Below are 20,610 nucleotides of genomic sequence, written 5' to 3' on the forward strand. Positions count from 1 at the left end.
GAGACAAAGAAATATAAGATGCGCAAGAAAAAGAAAAAAAAAAACTCATGACAATAGCACAGCGGCTATAACAGTTAGCTTGTACAGTAGAGTGCAGGGTTACGGCTCACATCCGCACACTTGTGTTTGTCTGAGTAAATGAGAGGGCCAAGGGCCAGACAAAGTGCGTGTGCATGTCAGTTCATGCACAATCATAGGGGGCGTGTGTGTGTGTGTGTGTGTGTGTGTGTGTGTGTGTGTGTGTGTGTGTGTGTGTGTACACGAAGCACCTGCTGCGTTGCTGCAGGAAGCACCTGTCAGCGGTCGTCTCCTCGGTGCAGCCTCTGTCGACATGAGGGTTTGATCCTAAAACTCCCCAAACACACACACTTACACAGACACTAACAGACAACTTAAGCCTGCGGCTCGTTCTGCTGCAGGGGGAAGCACGTCACGTTCAAACCAACAACATACACTTTTCTGAGGCGCTGTGGACAAGGGAAGGCCAACTGTTTTGGTGGCATATAAGATTAGCTGCTTCTTTTTCTTCTTCTTCTCTGGCATGGGAGGCAGCAGTGTGTGTTTGTGAGTGTGTGGTATTATGTTTACAACCTGCTGAGGGTACATTTTACGAGAGGTGACTCCTCCTCCAGTGCAGCCAGAGCCAAAGTTCAACTAGACCTCTTTCAAACACACACACACACACTTATTTTTATCCTCTCATTTCCTTTTTCTCAAACACACACACTTCTAATTTCACTTTACTCTCAAAGTTTGTACATCTCTTCCTCACACACCAAGTTTCAAGGAGCTCAAATCCAAGTTCAGCAGGTTTCGCCATCTCATTCACACACACACACACACACACACACACACACACACACACACACACACACACACACACACACACACACACACACACACACACACACACACACACACACAGGGCTTCTGTTAACCTGAGAGGCAGAGGGTCAATCTCTGTGATCCGCAGCCTGCATGCCTTCCATACAGACACGCCGCCGACACAGCAACCTGACTCCCAGCTAGATTAGGACTAATCAAGCATGGCACAGCTCTGGGCAGCAACACCATGACACACACATGCTGTATACAGTATATACTGTACTACAAACGTGCACACCAGCAATATTTGCTGTTTTACATTTTAATTTTACTGTTTTACATTACATAATTGACGTAAAGTAATGGAGTGACATGCTGTTTTGAAGAGCAAAATCGCTGCCACCCTATTTCTCTCTTTTCACATATTTCTCTCTCACACAAAAAAAGAAACTTCCTCCTTGCAGAGTTGAATTACACATGTACAATGCTGTCTTCAGATATGATAATAGTCATACCAGAGGGGATCCATCCCTTATATGTTAAAAAAAATCTACATTTGAATACTGTATGTTGGTGTTTGCATCTACAAAAAGTCTGTTGTAGATTAAATGTATCCCAAACAATCATTCAACCTGATGCAGCTTAAGTGTGTCAAAACTATGGACATGTTTCAGCATACATTGTCAATATAGCAGGAAATATACCAATGTCAAAAAAACAACAACCCATATATAAGTCAGCTCCACCTGAGGAGGGCCATATGTTTGACCTAAATCCAAAATAATGTATCAGTCAGAAGTAAAAGGGTCATGCCTCTCTGACGATTAACATAAGTCAAAAGTGCTGCAGACGTTTGTTAAATTGTAAACAATGATTCATGGTATAATATTGTCGAGCTGCAGGATTTGCATTGTTAATGCTTTCTGTTTAGGGCAGTTGAAGGATCGCACACTTCTCGTTAGCTTGAGAAACTTTGGTAGCTCCTCCTTGAATTTATGAAAAACATTGGAGACTCAAAAACACACGTGGTCGGCTGAAAACAAGCTCGTTTTTCAGTTTCTGTAAGAAATAAAAATGAGGATTCACCTGACCTTAACATAGAAAATTCTTAATTTCATGCTCGTCTGTTGCGTTTCTTTTTCTTCTAATAGGTTTATAGAAATGACTCTAGCGCCATATGTAGCAAAAAATTTCAACATAAATACCATGGCTGTACAATCGTTGTAGATGAAACAGTTGAAACTTAAACTGTATGGAACAAGTGCTGTCACAGAAACTGACTTCTCCTGTAAAAATGTTCCCAGCAGCCCCAGGTGTCGACCAGTCGTCTGGTCCGGTCTGTGGTCACAAACGTCTGGGACGTGTCAGGCCTTCCTCGGCTTTGTAGTCTGCAGCCTGAACCTTACTTTGTCTTTGTAGTCGTCAAGCGGAACTTTATTTTGGCAGCCAACGTGTTAGAGGGGACAGGTGATTTATGACACAGAGGGCAGCAGGGTGAGCCACCATTTTCCTTCAGTTTGTTCTGGCTGTTGTTATGGCGTCCGCACAGAGTCTATTAGTGCTGGAGAGCTGGAGTCGGGGTCCAGGATTAGCGATCAAAAGAGTGAGGGGGGTAAAAGGTTGGGGGTAACACTAGCCCAGCCTGCCCAGGTGCTGTGGTTGAAAAGAGACGCCCCATCTGTGGTGTGGATGGGTCCAACATGGGCTCTGTGTGTGTGTGTGTGTGTGTGTGTGTGTGTGTGTTGGCTTCCAACATGGTGTACATGTGTGTGAATGACTTTTACGGGCCGTACACTTCGTGGTGAACTCCGTCTAGTTGGATTTGAACCGTAACCGATTGGTTTTCAGGCTCGGGGAGGTGACCCCTGACCTACTTTACGTCATTTGCACCCCTGACCACATTTTAACTTCACATTACTCCCTGTGCCACCCATTCAATCTGCCATGTAAAAAGATCACAGCACCACAAAAGATATATTCAATGTTTTCACCACTTATCCTCTACAACTTCAAATGAACTGTTTTTCTCACTTTAGAATTTGACTACTTTTTGACTTTTGCCTATTGTAGTACAGATGAAGAAAGAGACAGTTTTTAAATTCAATTTACTTTCAAAATCAGTACATACGTAAATACTGCTTCCTCTGGGGTCCAGGGTGAATATATTAGTTAGTGCAGTCTGTTGATCATGTGTACTGTCGTCCAGATTTAGTTTTTATTCAATTCAATGAGTGTACAAAAGGCTTATATTTTAATATTTCATGTTTAATTTTATTCAAACTGAAAATGCAACTGGGTTTGCAAAAAGTGACAAAATACACGAAATCGCAGTTCATATTTTTATCAATAAATACTTTTGTTTTAAAGTTCTAATGCAGATATTTTTCTTTACACACAGTATTCAAATTTCCTGCCAGGCGTGACACTGATGGTGGTCTCACATGTGGGTGGTCTCATCTTCAGAGTCTGTGTCATGTGGCAGAGAGGTCTGGGCTTCAGGGAGGTTGTTGCACTGCAGGTAGTACAAAACCACTTGGACCTGAAACACACACAGAGAAGCTTGTAAAGTTGCATTTAACTAGTAAGCTAATGCTGAGTTTCTCTGGAAAGTAGATACACTGATTGTGACGCTTTTTAATACCTCTCTACCTAAATAAAATCTCAAAAAAGTCAAACTTATTATACAGTAAAGTGAAGTATTTGACATGTTTTCATTAGAACATATTGTACATTACTTAAATATCTTATTATATTTATTTTAAGGCAGACGCTTCATTGAACAGAATAAATACGTTTTATGTATCTGAACGGTTTCGTTTAAAAAAAAAAAAAAGGAATTATTTGTAAATTGTTTATTATGTCCAGGGCTGTTTCTACCTTCGAGGACACTGTGGTAATGTATTTTTTATGGAAATTTGGAGGGGGTTGCAACCTGAAGGAGTTTACAATTGAAAACTAATTTTATAAATTGACTCCAGTTTTTTTCTTTAACATTTTATATTTAATTTGTAATACTTTTTGGTCAACAAAAAAGTATTCCATATTTCCTTATAAATAATTGTATTCCTGCCAGTGTGGAGAAGGCTTAAAAACAGCTGCAAAATAAACATCACAACTAACTGAATGAATGAAATATAAAACAACAGCAAATTAGACTGTTTTCTCAATACTTTTAAAAACAACAAGAAAATAAAGGTCATTCTCACAAATGCAAATGTTTAAAAAGCAAAGACCTTATTTTGGAAAGAAAATGTGTTGAACTGTTGCAAAACCAAACATCAATCATCTTCTCTAAGTATTCAGCCATGCATTCCGCTGCTTCATTCCCACCTGCACCACCACCTCCTGGGAGATATCCACGGTGGGGCCGTCCTGCCCCAGTCCAACCACAGGGGGGCGTATGAGGCTCGGACCGAACACTGTAGCCAGGTTCTGCAGAGACATCCTGTTGACGTCTTGCTTTTCAGAGACTCTGGAGAAAAAGGATTCAAAGGAAATACTGTATGAGGTGCAGTGAACTGGAAGCAGCATAACGTACTCTGAAAACAAGTTCAGTGGGATTAGTGCCAGAATCAACTCTCTCTCCTATCATTTCCTGACAGATAATTTTGTCAGGAGTTGTTATGTTGTGTGCTGTTGTCTGATTGTTGTCAGACCGTTGGAGGTGGTGCAGGAGGTACAGGAAGGTGTGGCGGTTGGGGTCGGGACAGGAGTTCAGCAAGGACAACATGGAGACAAGCTTGGAGTTTATGTCCTGGATTTCTACAGGGCAGAGAAAACACATGTGAAGTTCAGACCACTTCTAAGTTCAGTTTACTTAGCTGAGAGGCCATTTCAAGAATAAGGGGGTGAAATGTTTTAGAGTTATCTTATAAAATAATACTAGAGTCATTTAGAGCTGTTGTAGCCCATTTTCTACTTTACATTTTAGGTCAACCAATCTGGAAATGAACTACTGTAGCCTTAATAAAAAAGTCTTGGATATGACGTTTATATTTCTACGGAGACATTTTTAAGGGGATTTATTCCTGGCAGATTTCAGATGACTGACGTGAGTTTTGTGTGTGGTATCCAAACACTCAACTCCAAATGTAGGCGTCCTGTTTATTGTGTTGAATGATATGTCTATGAATGACAGCTATTTGCCTCTGAACTCTTAACATATCAATTGAGAAAAGGGACAACTTAAAGTGTCTAATGGCCTCAAACTTGAACAACTTAAGAAGAAACCCTTGTTTTTGTGCCGTGTCTTACCCAGCATCCTGGCCAGGCTCTGAAACATCACAGTGGGTATTAGAGGCTGCGGCAGCTCTCTGAAGTATAGTTTGAGAACACCAGTGACGGCGTTCACTTCAGCACTTCTGAGCCTGGTTACTGCTTCACGCAGATCTGAGTGGGGCAAACACATAATGACTGTGATCAATACCAATGCATCTTCTTTTGGCACATACTTCCATTCTCATAGGCACAAGAAAAAACACCTCGTCATAGTGCTGAGAAGCAACAGCTTACGAGTCAGAATTCTTCACAGTGGCGATATAAACAAATCTGCACAAATAACAAACCATCCAAGCAGAAGTTGAAGTTTCAGACCTACCAGGCATTTTTAGACATGCCAGCAACAATCGCTCTCTAGGCATGGCAATGTCAGTCGCTCCACCACTTCGGTCCAGATTGAAATATATCTCAACAACTGTTGGATGGACTGCCGTGAAATTTTGTACAGATATTTATGGTCACCAGAGGATGAACCCTAATGACTTTGGTTATCCTCTAACATTTCCCGTATAGTCACATTGAGTTTAACATTTATGGATCATAGTAAAATATCTTGACTACTAACTATTGTATGGATTGCAGTGAAATTTGGTTTAGACATTCATGGTTCCCAGAGGATGAATTGCATAAAAAGATCTCTTGATCCTTCAACCTTAAAATAACTGCAAAACCAATAACATTCCCATCGGCCTCAGTTGTACTTTGTGTTTAGTGCTAATTAAATGTCAGCATGTTTACAATCTAAACTCACATGGTGCACATTATACCTGCTAAACATCAGGTAAGCATTGCCATTGTGAGCATGTTAGCATGCTGATGTGAGCAAGTAGAGCCTCACAGAGCTGCTAGCACGGCTGTGGACTCTTGTGTCAACTTTCAGGAAGCTATGGTTTTGTCTGTTTGAGCATGGTGACACAGTACCAAGTTTACAAAACAACTCAAAACCAAATTAAAGGTCTGTCTGAATGACACTTGTGCAACATGTCAAAAGAAAGTGTGCTTTCTTACTGCTGTTGAATGCAGTCTTGAGCATGGCGATCTCACTGGTGGTTCCTGAAATCCTGTAGATGCCCACCTCGCCCATGCCTCTCCGCTCCACCTCATCCACGCAGCAGCGCACCACATGTGGGACCAGCACTCCCTCCTGTCTGAAAGAGAATTGAAAGTATCAGATGTTTGATACGATGGATGGGGTTGTTCCATTGTAGATTCCACTCTTGCCACACTCATGATTTTCTTCAGCACACTCGCCCGCCAAACAAACCCTCGCTTCTTAAAAATAGCTGTACAAAACAGCACACAAGGGAAATTAAACTTGACTGAACTGCAGCTTTCAGTTTCAAGCCTTTTAGAGACCACTATGAGCCCAGACCGGATCAGCAACGACACTTCTTGTTTTATAGGGACTTACTGTGCCACAGTTTCAATGGGGACACAGAAGACAGGTTGTTGTTGAGCTGTAGAGCTAGGTGGTTCAAGCGGGTGGGGACAGTACTTCAGGGAGAGAGTCACCTCCACCTGGCCGAGGTGTAGAGTCTGTCTCCTCCATCGCTTATTCAAGGTTTTAGATTCCAACTGATAGACAAACACAAAATATTAGAAAACAAACATATGACAGCACATGTTTAGAAAAGTACAGCGATTTGTATTTTGAAACCAGGCGAAAACAAATTTCAGCCAAATCCCTTTTAAACAATTTTTATATCTTTAAAGCAGCATTAATTGATTTTCAGCCACTTGGGGACAGCAGAACAAGTTAAAAACACAACATGGACACACAGAACAAGTTGATACGAAAAACACATGCAAACATCCAGCAGATACGCAGCAACATTAGCATTTATTTGGAGTCGTGTTTCTGGCCACCTGCTGAATGTAAGTCCAATATTTACTCTCTCGCTTTGGTCTCCACCAACTCCTGAGGGAAATATCTGGCTCTTTAGAGACTAAATGCTCCACTATGTTCACTAGCTATTCGCCAACTTTATGTCAGCCATTAGCAGGCAGCATATAGTCAGTTTATCAGAGCTTTTTTTTGCTGAAAACAGCTGAAAACACTGATGAGAGCATTAAGAGTGAGTCATGGGCCATAAAACCAAAACAATGAGCTGAAATATGCTAAAATGTCCTGTAGAGTTGTGGGGAAAAAATGCAGAGTCCAGTGATAAGTAACTGTGGCTTGTCACTACAAAGACTTTCCACATTGCATCGTCATTTGACCTATTTTTGATTCAAAGCGATAAAGCTAAAGCGCCGTCCTTCTTGATACCTTTACAGAAGCTTTGCCCAGGACAGTATCATCCTGTCCATCTGATTGACTCACGCAGAACACCCTTAGGTGCTGTGCCCCGTCCACCTGGAACGACAGCTCCTGTTTGACAGAAAGAACGTGGTGTTACCACTGACAATGACAGCAGTGTCCCAAAGCTACAACAGGAGCCTTCATGTCTTATTTTAAGCCTTTTGATCCCGGCTACCAGTTAGTGTAGATTTTACTGCCACTGATCATGTTTAAAGCGTTGCATTGTCTGGCCACTGTGCCAACTTTTAAGTTCAAGGTCCTGAAGCCTGACATGTCGGATGCTGTCTAGACATGGAGAAGTCATATCCCACCCTGTACTGGCTGACAAATCATCTGTCTTTAATATCAGTTTTAACTCACATTTATTTAAGTTTAAAGGGCAATATGCATTTAATTATTTTGTTTAAAAAAAAAATAACTAACCTGGTCCCAATGTGGGTTAAGGCTGTGGACTGATGAGTGTGTCTGGGCTTGTTTATTGTAAAATTCATAGCCATCCACTTCCACACACACATACACACCTGAAGGAAAACATGAACAAAAATGAGGTGGCCTCTAGTTTATCGTTCAGATAGAGGGTGTGCTCACCTCAGGACCTAGCAACCAAATAATGTATACTCTAATTGGGGATTTAGTGTAATTACATTTTATATATATATATATATATATATATATATATATATATATATATATATATATATATATATATCTCACACATACAGGCTGGTTGCTGCAGGCCGCAGGCAGAGTGGATGGCCACACTCAGAGTCCCACACAAAGACTCCTCGTTCTCTACTGGTGAGAGACAAAGACAAACATCCTGAAGCTCATTGGATTTAATCGTCCTGAACAAATGAATCTAAGCAAGACGAGAAAGACATTAAAAAAAAGTGTTGAAAAAGGTTTGAGGCCAGCATTAAAAGATCAAAAGGCAAAACCGAGCCACAGAGTATTGTATGTCAGATACAGGATGTGATTCTGTAGTGAGAGAAAGAGGACAGAGGTCGATATAGTGGTTGTACCAGCGTTTGTGCTGTGAAGTGGTGGCTGCTGGGTCATCCTCAGTTTCACACATGCACTGGTGAGGGTGAGCAGGTCTGGAGGGACAGTTTCTATGTCTGATAAACAACACAGCAAAACAGCTTACAGAACCATAGTAACTAATTGAAAGAAAAAACACCACATTAGTCTTTAAAAGAGGCTTGTTAGTAATGCTAGTGCTCCAATACTTATATTTGACAATTGACAAACTAAAATCCAGATTAGGTAGTGTAGCAGACAGTCGCTAAAGTCTTTGGCTTCCACTTCCATTGTTCCCATTTTCAATGCAGTTTAATACATTTATTAGGACTCATTTTCTTGAACTGTTTTTACAGCTATTCATTTCATAAAAAAAGAGGAATTTATACCACACAAATACATTTTAAGTGTTCATTTTTACCATCGATGTGAATCACCTTTAATATGTATTGGCAGAGAGACTTTAACAAATCTTATTTTCTATATTATATAGTAATTCTCAAACCTGTTTAACCAACAAAATGGTATTGTGTCAACAAATCACGAATAGGTCCTCAACTAATGATTATTTTCATTCATCTGCTGATTAATTACTTGATTCATGAACTAATCATTTGGTTTATACAATGTCAGGAAACAAATGTCCATCACCACAGTTTCCTAAAGATCAAGATGATGCCATTAAATTGCCTGTTTAGTCTGACTAACATTGTAAAACCCAATATATTCAGTTTACAGTAAGACTGAAGCAGGCATAGATGAAGAAAAAATGTTTTTTTCGCTTGTACTGTCCAACATTAACTTGATCCTAGAACGTTTATGCAGAATTGACCTCAAGGAGGAAAAGCGTGTTCCTTTTGCAGCTGCTGCGCTGTGCTGACAAGACATCTGCTTTTCAACATACTTGTCCACATCTATCATTTCTCCTTAGTGTGTGAAGTAAAGACCCATTTTGCACACTGGAATGATGCATATGTGACATTAGAGGAAAGTGTTTGGGTCTACAGTACAGGACACTTCCAGGCTTGTGAACTTACTGTCTGTGGTGAGTTTGTGAATGGCTTCTCTCCATTCTTCAAGCTCATACAGTGAGGAGAGGAGGAGAGTGTGACTCTGTATTGAAGGCGAAACAGATTGTTTGAATTTAGTCATTTATTACTCAAAACTGCGACATCACTGACAATGTGTATATGTGTGTGTTAGGAGTGTCACGATTCGATTTGTCACAATTTTAATTATTTATTTTTCAATAGGGACGGCATCCAAGGAAGGGTTAAAATCAAGGGCAACTGGACTTGGTTAAAGGTGCTTCAAAGACGATTTGTCTCTCATCCAAGAGATTTCTTCAGTTCTGACTGAACGGTAGCGAAACCCAGCTATTGGTCGTTGTCACTCCAGCAAACAATGCCACAATAAGAGACACTAGATGGCAGAAGGGTTCTTTGCAACATGAGTTTCTCAGAGTTTACGAGGTACAATTGAATGGACCATTAGTTTAACAAGGTGCACCTAAAGGCACCATTGAGTCCTGTCCACATGCTTTATATTTTTTGTTTGTTTATACAACTCACTCACGGGGAAGGCAAAATATTGCAATACCTGTGACTTTAGGGAAGCAGCAGGATTTTCCAGATCTGTTGTTTTTCCGTTATCTCTGACTCTGGTAGTGGCCATTGTGTCTGGAAAAGTGCAGCTGCAGGCTATCGGTAAGCTAACGTTACCCCGTGTATTTAGCTGCATGCTACCAGCCTGTAAGCTACGCTGTGTCCGTTTTTTTCTTTTCTTCGGATGTGAGCAAAAAGGCGGGGGTGTAGAGAAAACAAAATACTGGGGTAATTGCAGATGCTGCTTTTGACTCGATTTTTTATTTAAAATCAGAAACGTGACACCCCTAGAGTGTGTACCTTGCAACTGGGACTGTGCAGCTCCAGTGTGTAAACAGGGGAGTGTGTGAGCAGCATCAGCTCCATTTGCTCCAGTTTCTTCCTGCTACGAGCTGCCAAAGCCAAGCCCTTGGACCCCTTCTTTACACAAACACATTTTTATATTTCACTCGTCTGTTAAAAACACTCGTCATACTCTTCTCTGTGTATTTATCACATACACATACTGCGTGTTGCTGTAGCTGTTGACGGAGGAGGTACATCTTGGTTCTTATGGTGTGTAAGCGAAGGTTAGCGTCTAGTGAACGTTCCTGGTCTGCAACCCAGCGAAGTTTGAGACCAGCAAGAGGCAGATACCAGCAGAATCTGTACTGGTCCTGCTTCCTGGAAGAATAGATGCAGTAGTGTAAACTGCTGTCTCTTAAAATGTAGACCACAATTCCCACAAGCCACTGTGCTTTCTTTTGCTGTACTCACCCTCTGGTTGCCTGTTTGAATCTGGTGCACAGCAGGAGGTCTGTGTAAAGGAAGAGATGACGCAGGCTGCGTTCCCCCTCGCTCGCATCCACCACAAAGCCGTCACGCATCAGCTGACGCCTCTGGAGTAAACACAACATGCACAAGCACGTTGTCACAAGCTTGGGCATCAGCAAGTATGGGTTCATATGCAACTGAACACTTAATGTAGACTATAATGTACATTGTGGCCAGAATTTACACAGTGTAAGCCTCACCATGCCGTGACTGAGGGTGACCTCTCGTTTGCACTGTGAACTTTCGTTGACACCAGAAAGGAAGCTGCGGGACAATCGTAGAGCTTCCTGTAAGAGTGTGTAATCTTCATGTTCCATTGGTGTCGTGTTCAGGAGATCCTACAAGATCAGAGGTTGCTTTAAAAAAAATGCCAAGTAGGAAGAAAAAGAAAGTAGCATCCGACTCCAGGCTAAGTCCTGATACTCTGCTCCAATTACACTCCATGAGAAAGTATTTATTCATCAAAATATTGATGCAATGAAAGAAAGATAAGCTTAAGAGAATAACAGCAGAAGCTATAGGTTCATGAATAGATTTATTATCTCACACGCAGCACCAGTGTGGTCTTGGTTACTCTGTCCAAAGGCTTGTATAGTAGAGCTGTAAAAACAAAGACAGCAATCAGATACTGTCAGCCAATAAGTTATCAACAAACACTAACTTAGAGTATGTACCTTCAAATGTGTATTTGGTCCGAGTTTTGTCTGAGCTGTTATTAGACGTCATGCTCTGGAGAGATAACGTGAGACTGGTTAGGATAACCTTTTACACAACTTTTTACAGGGGCTCCTCTGGAAGTGAAAAACTAGTGGTACCTGGGCCAGGGTTCGGAAACGAGGGTCCGAGTGTGTGCACTTGCGAACAACTTTGACAGCTTCCTCATAGTTTTCAATGAAACCACCGTACAGACCAATCTGGTTCACCTGCGAAGGCAGAATAACAGATGGATGAATGGATGGATGGATGGATGGCGGGAGGGAGGGAGGGAGGGAGTACCATATAAAGTTGGTGATTTTTTGAACCAAAGTGAATTTTTAAAAGAAAAGTAAAAAATGTAGGGCATGCAGTATGTAGCAGTATGGAACGGTTTAAAATCACATTTTTTTGCAGTATGCCAAGGCAGGCTTAAAACAAATATCGTGATGTTCCAAACAAACGCATCAGTGAAATCCAGTCGATCTGGAGAGTTTTGTGTCTTGTGTATAAAAACACTGACAGATTGTATTTGAACAACAAAAACCAATTAAGTTAATGTTCTTGATAAAAGGTATTTCAGTAAAATTCTACTTGACTCCTTCTGTTACTACTGTAAATCCACAGTATTGTTAATGGATAAATGTTTTTGGGCTTCCAAAAGGCAGCATGACACAGGTGTTTTCACTTATTTGCCTAATTAGGCCTCTTCTCAGGACTTTGGGTTTGAACAAACTGTTCTTGATTGACATCTCCCTCACTCTCCTAGTAGTTTTGTTGCAGCTGTTAGGGTAGAACAACTTACTCCTTTATCATTCATATTAGTGAATGTCATTTGGTGAGCTTACTTAAAGCGTAACTCTCGCCAAAATGCAACCTAGGGTCTTTTTGTGAATGTACCCAAGTCAAACTTTCGTTTAAAAGCATAATGTATGAGATAAGGACGTTTGAGGACTAAAAACCGAATTAAAATGATATAATTGTTTTATAAAGCAAATAACTAGTGTGATAAAAACAAGGCAGAAATGCAGGACATTTTAATTAATTTGTTGCACAAATGTAGTCATAAAGTCATGCTCGACTGCCAAACGTTTTTCTAGTTCTAGCGGATATCTAAAGGTTTACAAAAATACCAAATATGTCAGGGTGAGTTATGGGGATATAAGTATAAAACAATGCTCAAAACAAATACTTCCATTTTACTCATTGTAAACATTATACAGCTTAAATGAAGAGTTGGAAGGAGCTGATACAGAATATATATATATGATTTTGTCACAGTGTAAAATAAAAATGTCAACCTTAAAGCTACTTATGTGGAAATAACAAATGGGGAAATGTTTGCTAAAGCAGTATTAATTTATTTATTTTTTTTGGCCACTTGGGGCAACGGAACAAGCTTTTAACACAACAATGACATAAAATGACAATGTAAATGAAGTGAACATGTCTGTTTTGGTTTCTATCAACTTCTGAGGGGAGATATAAAACAAAACTGTAAAGTTGCGGGCCATAAAACCAAAAAAAAAAGTGCTCAGTAGAGACATTTTTTGTAGATTCCTAATTAAAGCATGACAGAAGATACAAGCACTAGAGTTAACACAGTTGGTCCTGAAACACTAGAGAACTTACCATTTTCAGAAACAGGTCCCCCACCATCAGCTCAAAGCCTGTGCAGCTCTTCTCTCCTTCCACACCAGGACCGGGCTCAGTCTGGCAGTGTGCACTCAGCCGGGCCTTCAGGCCAGAGAAGAAGCTTTGGTGCATGTCTCTGAGCTCAGGCACCTGGTAGAAAACAGTCTGGACCTGTCGACTGGACAGAACTGGCTGGGAGGTCCCGGCTGAGGCGCGCAGAGCCTTCATGGGCTACAGGAAAATAAAAGTTTTTAAAAACAAATTACAAGCAAAGATGCTAAAGGCCAGCTAATATAGGTGAGAAGAACAAACTGGTGTGTAAGAGCTATTGAAAAAAGAAGAAATAGGGAGTGGTGAGGCGAGAACCAGAAGAATCGAGTTCACAGTTCACATTTCACATTTCACACAACCGCCAAAGCTTCACTTGCATGTGTTTCCACAGCCTCTCAACTGTCACATAAACCACAGCTGAAGAACAGCATGTTCGCATTAAAAATATACACACCCTTACTGCTGAGTGACAACAGCACAAACAAGACATCAACTTTCTGAATAATTTCTCAAATTTGTTTTTGTTATGAGTCACATTGTGTCAAAATGCAGAAACAGGGGGTTGATGTTGCTGTTAATAGCAGAGGGAAAAAAGAAAGAAGAAATTGACAAAGAAAACACACTTGTTTCGATCACGTCCTGCCCATATATTTGTACTCTTACCAGGAGTCAACCCTAATAAATGAAATACAGTTAAGCATTTATTTGCTCTCATTAACTGTCAACTGAAACGCTAATAATAGCAAAGACAATTTTACTTTCAAAGGGAATATGTTATGCTTACTCCCTCTCTTGCAGAAGTTAAACAAGATTATTGACCACTCTCATATCTGTACAGTTAATAAGAAGCTACAGCTAGCAGTTGGTTAGCGTTGGTTGGCTCATGTTGTACCCCTACATAAGGGAGTTGACAAAAACAATCTCAACAACTATTGACCAATATCTAAACTGCCATGTCTGTCAAAACTCCTGGAATCTTTGATAAATTATCAATTAAAGGTGTTTCTGCCTGGAGCCTCCATTTTGAGCCCATTTCAGTCCGGCTTTAGAGCAGGGCACAGTACTACAACTGCTGTTACTTAGGTCGTAAATGACATTGTATTAGCCTTATTTATTTTTTTAAAGCACTGTGCCACACTATTTGTTGATCTTTCCAAAGCTTTTGACACAGTAGATCATTGCCTGCTCTTACAGAGGTTACATACTATGATTTCATTGATTTGATATTAATGCTTGTAATTGGTTTAGATAGATAGATAGATAGATAGATAGATAGATAGATAGATAGATAGATAGATAGATAGATATGTGTTGAGTGGTGGTCTTAAATAGCCATACATATATAGATTAAGTGAAAGTGTGTGTGTGTGTGTGTGTGTGTGTGTGTGGGGGTGGGGTACTATCACTTCTTTGCCCTCCTGTATTGATTCAGCAGAGATATTGACAGAGGAACAAATGAGTTCATATTTACTTTCTGCAGTCTGGGACCCTATAGCGCCTCTCATGCAACACGTGGGAAGAGTCCTGGGAGATTTTATCAGCCAGTCCGACGGTGTGCAGTAAGTGGCTTTCAATGAACGCGTTCTCCACTGAGTGTCCCACCAATTTGGAACAGATTCCCAGGAGCCGTAGAATCCTGGCCTTCAAATGAGCTGAGAGGCCTCCAAACCTCACTGTGCCTCCATACTGCAGAATGCTTTGAATTGTTGACACAAAGAAAAGAGACAGGATTTCGCTGCTCGCCGCATAACCTAAGTCTCCTTAAAAAGTAGATTCTTTGGTATACTTTGCTGCAGATATAGTCTACATGATAGGTCCAAGAAAGGTCACTGTCCACGTGCACTCCAAGATATTTGAACGATGATTTTTGTTTCATGGTTTGATTGTGAATGATCCATCCATCCATCTTCATCCGCTTATCCGGGGTCGGGTCGCGGGGGTAGCAGCTTCAGCAGGGGACCCCAAACTTCCCTTTCCCGGGCCACATTAATCAGCTCCGACTGGGGGATCCCGAGGCGTTCCCAGGCCAGGTTAGAGATATAATCCCTCCACCTAGTCCTGGGTCTCCCCGAGGCCTCCTCCCAGCTGGGCGTGCCTGGAACACCTCCCGGAGTCGTCTGGGATAACATATCCCGGAAAGACTCCTTCAGTCGGACGGCTTCCCTGACCACCGGTGTCCACCACGGTGTTCGTGGGTTACCGCCCCTTGAGGCACCTAAGACCCTAAGACCACAGCTCCTCACCGCAGCTTCAGCAATGGAAACTTTGAACATTGACCACTCGGGTTCAATGCCCCCAGCCTCCACAGGGATGCACGAAAAGCTCCGCCGGAGGTGTGAGATGAAAGTCTGTCGGACAGGGGCCTCCTCCAGACGTTCCCAATTTACCCGCACTACCCGTTTGGGCTTACCAGGTCTGTCCAGAGTCTTCCCCCCACCCCTGACCCAACTCACCACCAGATGGTGATCGGTTGACAGCTCCGCCCCTCTCTTCACCCGAGTGTCCAAAACATATGGCCTCAGATCAGATGAAACGATTATAAAATCGATCATTGACCTTTGGCCTAGGGTGCTCTGGTACCAAGTACACTTATGAGCCTCCCTATGTTCGAACATGGTGTTCGTTATAGACAATCCATGACTAGCACAGAAGTCCAACAACAAACAACCACTCTGGTTTAGATCAGGAGGCCGTTCCTCCCAATCACGCCTCTCCATGTGTCTCCATCATTACCCACGTGCGCGTTGAAGTCCCCCCAGCAGAACTATGGAGTCCCCAACTGGAGCCCCATGCAGGACTCCACTCAAGGTCTCCAAGAAGGCCGAATACTCTGAACTCTTGTTTGGTGCATATGCACAAACAACAGTCAGAGTTTTTCCCCCCCACCACCCGCAGGCGTAGGGAGGCGACCCTCTCGTCCACCGGGTTAAACTCCAACGTAGCGGCGCTCAGCCGGGGGGCTTGTGAGTATCCCCCACACCCGCCCGGCGCCTCACACCCTGGGCAACTCCGGAGAAGAAAAGAGTCCAACCCCTATCCAGGAGTATGGTTCCAGAACCAAGACTGTGCGTAGAGGTAAGCCCCACCAGATCTAACCGGTAGCGCTCCACCTCCCGCACAAGTTCCGGCTCCTTCCCCCCACAGAGAGGTGACATTCCACGTCCCCCAGAGCCAGCCTCTGCTGCCCGGGTCTGGTCCGTCGAGGCCCCTGACCTTCACTGCCACCCATGTGGCAGCGCACCCGACCCCAGCGGTTCCTCCCACAGGTGGTGGACCCATGGGATGGAGGGATGTCCGCCACGTAGCTTTTTCGGGCTGTGCCCGACCGGGCTCCGTGGCAAACCCGGCCACCAGACGCTCGCTGACGAGCCCTCCATCTGGGCCTGGCTCCAGACGGGGGGCCCCGGGCTTCCTCCGGGCAGGGTCACTTCATCCCTTCCTCGATTTTTCATAGGATTTTTGAACCATTCTTTGTGAATGATTATTTTATATAATAATGTTTAAGAACTATACTATCAGAAAGACAACAATCTGTTCAATTGGGAAGCTACAATTTTGAGTTTTTAACAGTAATAAAAGATGTTACACAGGGCTCAATCTTAGGTCCAGTTCTTTTCACCATTTATATCAATAATATAATTGTATTTTTGGTAAATGCCCATCTGTATGCGGATGACACAGTGCTGTATTATGTTGCTGATTTTTGTTCTTCTGTTCATTTAGCAATTGAAAACGTACAACTGTCGACTGGTATCTTTTTATCTATAAGGCTCTTGTTGGAAAACTGCCATCTTACCTTACATAACTCCTCTGTCATTCAGAGGGACATTATCAGACTCGCTCTGCTGACTGGCTTTTGCTTCATGTTCCACGAGCTCGCTCTGAACTTGGAAAAACTGTTAACTTTAGTTCCCCTGACTCCTGGAACAAATAACAGCACTTTCTTAAAATCACCTCACTTGTGCCTTTTGGACAATTTAGAAATCTGGTTTTAAACTTGCAAACTTCTACTTGTACTTGCTTTACATAACTATACTGTCTTTTGTATCCATATTATGCTAACTTATTTATCAATTCTTCAATTCAGAAAGTTTTACAGTTTTATTGTGTTTTATCTTTCTTATGATGGTGTATTCTTTTCTGTTGTTGTTTAGTTTAGTTTTTTTCCAACTAATCGATGTCATTGTAAATGAGGGCCGCCCCTCAATGATCTTTCGAATTTAAATAAAGTTTGAATAAATAAATGAAAGAATGAATGAGCTCATGAATAGGGAAAAGCCTGGTTCTGTTCACACATAACAAAATGTTAATTTGTGAGCTTAAGAGATGTGTGTATGTGGATTTTGTTAGCTTTGGACAGAGACAGGTTAGCTGTCCCCCACTGTTTGCAGTCTTTTGTTCCGAACATGGCATTTCCTTTTGTTGAGTATCCCATTGATGAAGAAGGTGTATTACTTCGCAGGGAGATGATATTGAGGCCCCCGACTGTAGATGCATTTTCATTTCCAGAAAACTACCCATTTGAGCGGTATCGTTTTCTTCCCAGTCTATCAGTTATGTAGCCTACATAATGTTATCTGACCTCATATCACTAACGTCACCCATCGTGGACATGCTCTACATCCCAGCACATTCTTTGTGTCGCATTATGTTTTTTGCAAACGGCAGTTTTCTTTACAACATTGTTGATGCGGAGCACATAAAGCCACTGTATATCAAAGTGCCATCAGAGTGTGATTCGCTCTGAAATGTGGTTTAAACGTTTGTGTAGAGTTCCCTGGACACAAACCAGTAAGATACATTAAAAAGAAATAAATGATTGTAAATCATAATTCTGTTAATGATGGTGCTGCAACCTCAGAATGGGATTAGTAGTAGTTTACTTTTTCGCCCGCAGGATTGCACCTAAATGAAATTATAGGTGTAGCCTACTACCATTCCAGTTTTCACCAGTAATATTATAGGTTACCTGTGATTAAATATGAAATTAATACACATAATTATATATATTAGAGCTTATGCATTTACTCGAGCAGCAATTTTCTCCCACACCAATTCTCGCTATTTTACCTTACAGCAGCTGCTGTGTTGCTTTTTTTTGTAATTAAATACATGTTCAAACTGGCTGTATGTACGCATGAGTATTTCTGCCAAGCAGTTTGTTTGTGGTTGTAAACTTGGTGAATAGTAGTAACCTGGCTCCGTGTGTGTGTGTGTGTGTGTGTGTGTGTGTGTGTGTGTGTGTGTGTGTGCGTGCGTGCGTGCGTGCGTGCGTGCGTGTGTGTGTGTGTGTGTGTGGTACCATCAGCAGGGCCTCCAGCTCTCTGAGATAAACCTCCTCACTCTCCAAGATGCCTTTCAGGACCACCAGCCTCCTCTCCAATATTTCCTCAGGGCTGCTTAACGTCTGAAGTCACAGACAATCAATAAATTCACCAAAGTCAGTCTCAAAATCTGTGTTCTGACGATTCATTCAGAAACGCCAATAGTCTTTCAAAAAAAGTCTTCAAAATTCACTCAAATATAGGTCAATGATTAGCTGGTAGGAGAGCTTTGAAGTATTCTTTTGCTAAATCAAAGCTATAACTCAAGGACCTGCTAATATCTTTTTTATAGTATTGAAATGTTTTAGGGTGCATCTGTACATAAAGTTCCATGTATTCCTCTATACCTTACAACTGGTATCATAAAAATAAAAACCTTTTTACATCTGTAACGTGAAGGAATGCAAACTCACGGGGGTGTCAGGGAAGTCTAAGCTCTTAGGGAGGAGAGGAGAGAGCAAACAGGACACTGTGTCCTCCTGGAACACATCCTCCTCCAGGACTTCAGTCTCTGCTTCAACTACACCCAAACACACACAATACATAGCAAGTAGTACTAGTATGAGGGAGGAATATTAAATAAGTTCCCCTATCTGCTCTCCCCCATTAAATGTGTAAACATTAATGTTGTTCCTAAATGAACAAAAAGATCTTTGATGAGTTTTTTTTTACACTTTTACATATATATCACATATATATATATATATAAATATCACAATTTTAGAAACGATAACGTATTTTCAACAATCAAAATAAGTAAATGAATACACTTTCAAGATTGGATTCTTTCTTTTTTTTTCTATAAAAAGAGAGTAACAAAACAGAATGTCTCCTTGGCTCACCTGGTACATGCTGCGACTCCAGATAACACACAGCCTCCTGGTAGACGTCCATCGGGTTCTCGGAGGTCCTCTCCTCACACTGCAAACTGAGCTCTGTAGATGCAGCATGTGAACACAAACTGAAAACTTCCTCTTTCTGTTAAGCAAAAGAGGAAAATAAAGCTTCCTGTCTGTCTAGTAAAAGCCAGTAAAAACTGGCACCTTCAACATTTTCCCATAGTCGCATTTCACTTCCTGTAAATATGTCGATTTCAACATACTGGCTGCAGAGTATTTACTATCAAAACTTCATTACTGCTTATTCCTTCATCAGTTACTGAAATCATGAATGAAATCATTTTAGCTAGGTGCTATTACACCGTATTTTAATTTTGATCACAGCCCTACATTATGATCAGGATGTAGGTGTTACTATCAGTTTATAAGCTGTAAAGGTGTACATATATCTAGAGATAACAATGTAAAACATAAGGCATATCAAAATGCAATTGGCAGAGTTTAACTGCAACAACTGACAGTAGAGCAACATTCAGTCTCTGCATATAAACACCAAAATCATATCAATTATATTATTTATAAATTAAACAGAGAGATTTACTTAGGGAAAAAAAAGAAGTCTGGCTGTTTATTGTTGATAGTCACCAATAAATGGAGATAAGAGGATTTTTATAGTCCAATGCTGCCCTCTACAGTAAAACAGATGTTAACACAGCTTTGTTTCTGTTCCTTTCATTCTTGTGTTTGAGTCTAAGCTGTAGTTGTTGCTAATAGTTTTCTCTCAGATGCTTCTTTTTACTTTCATTTGACTAACGTGACAAAACCACCACACCACTACTTAATCTAGGAGCATGGTAGCAATACTTTGCTACTGTTGATTGTGGTTTGTGGTATCATAACGCCATATCTACAGTTAGTGTTGACACTCTTTTTTTAACAGCAATACAATTTGCTTGCATTGTTAGCATTGTTTTAAAGTTCAAACGACCAATATGTAATATCTGACCACATAGATTTGAGATTTATATTCCCATATTTGGTTGGTGTGTTGGTTCCAAGAAAAGGTAAAGTTATGAGTCGTGTATGTGTTATTAAATATATATTTTTATATTGTATAAGTGTTTTTTTTACGTGTGACCGGATACAATGCAAAAATCAAAACAGAAACTACAACAAAATACTGAAATAGTTCCCAGTTCAGTATCACTATGACCAGATTATTCCTC

At 41.2% G+C, this 20,610-nt stretch overlaps 1 protein-coding gene across 7 annotated transcripts; it reads right to left on the minus strand.

Annotated features, from left to right (window-relative positions):
* Window positions 1-3,069: 3,069 nt before the first annotated feature.
* Window positions 3,070-20,341, minus strand: LOC144534541 (active breakpoint cluster region-related protein). Of its 7 annotated transcripts, none has more exons than XM_078276525.1 (22): window positions 19,388-20,341; window positions 18,959-19,065; window positions 18,524-18,628; window positions 13,168-13,401; window positions 11,658-11,765; window positions 11,517-11,571; window positions 11,390-11,442; window positions 11,043-11,180; window positions 10,786-10,907; window positions 10,536-10,692; window positions 10,330-10,446; window positions 9,463-9,538; window positions 8,428-8,523; window positions 8,126-8,200; window positions 7,829-7,926; window positions 7,373-7,474; window positions 6,515-6,678; window positions 6,112-6,251; window positions 5,080-5,214; window positions 4,482-4,587; window positions 4,156-4,297; window positions 3,070-3,364 (listed from the first exon to the last, which is right to left on the minus strand). In XM_078276525.1, exons 1-22 carry the CDS (start codon window positions 19,437-19,439, stop codon window positions 3,263-3,265), a joined length of 2,484 nt encoding a protein of 827 aa, XP_078132651.1. In that variant the 5' UTR covers window positions 19,440-20,341; the 3' UTR covers window positions 3,070-3,262. The 7 variants fall into 7 exon arrangements, with proteins under 7 accessions (XP_078132651.1, XP_078132650.1, XP_078132648.1 ...); XM_078276524.1 differs by having other exon boundaries at window positions 10,330-10,449; XM_078276522.1 differs by having other exon boundaries at window positions 10,530-10,692.
* Between the last annotated feature and the right edge of the window lie 269 nt (window positions 20,342-20,610).

This window comes from Sander vitreus, chromosome 19, assembly GCF_031162955.1.
Source record: "Sander vitreus isolate 19-12246 chromosome 19, sanVit1, whole genome shotgun sequence".
Taxonomy (NCBI): domain Eukaryota; kingdom Metazoa; phylum Chordata; class Actinopteri; order Perciformes; family Percidae; genus Sander; species Sander vitreus.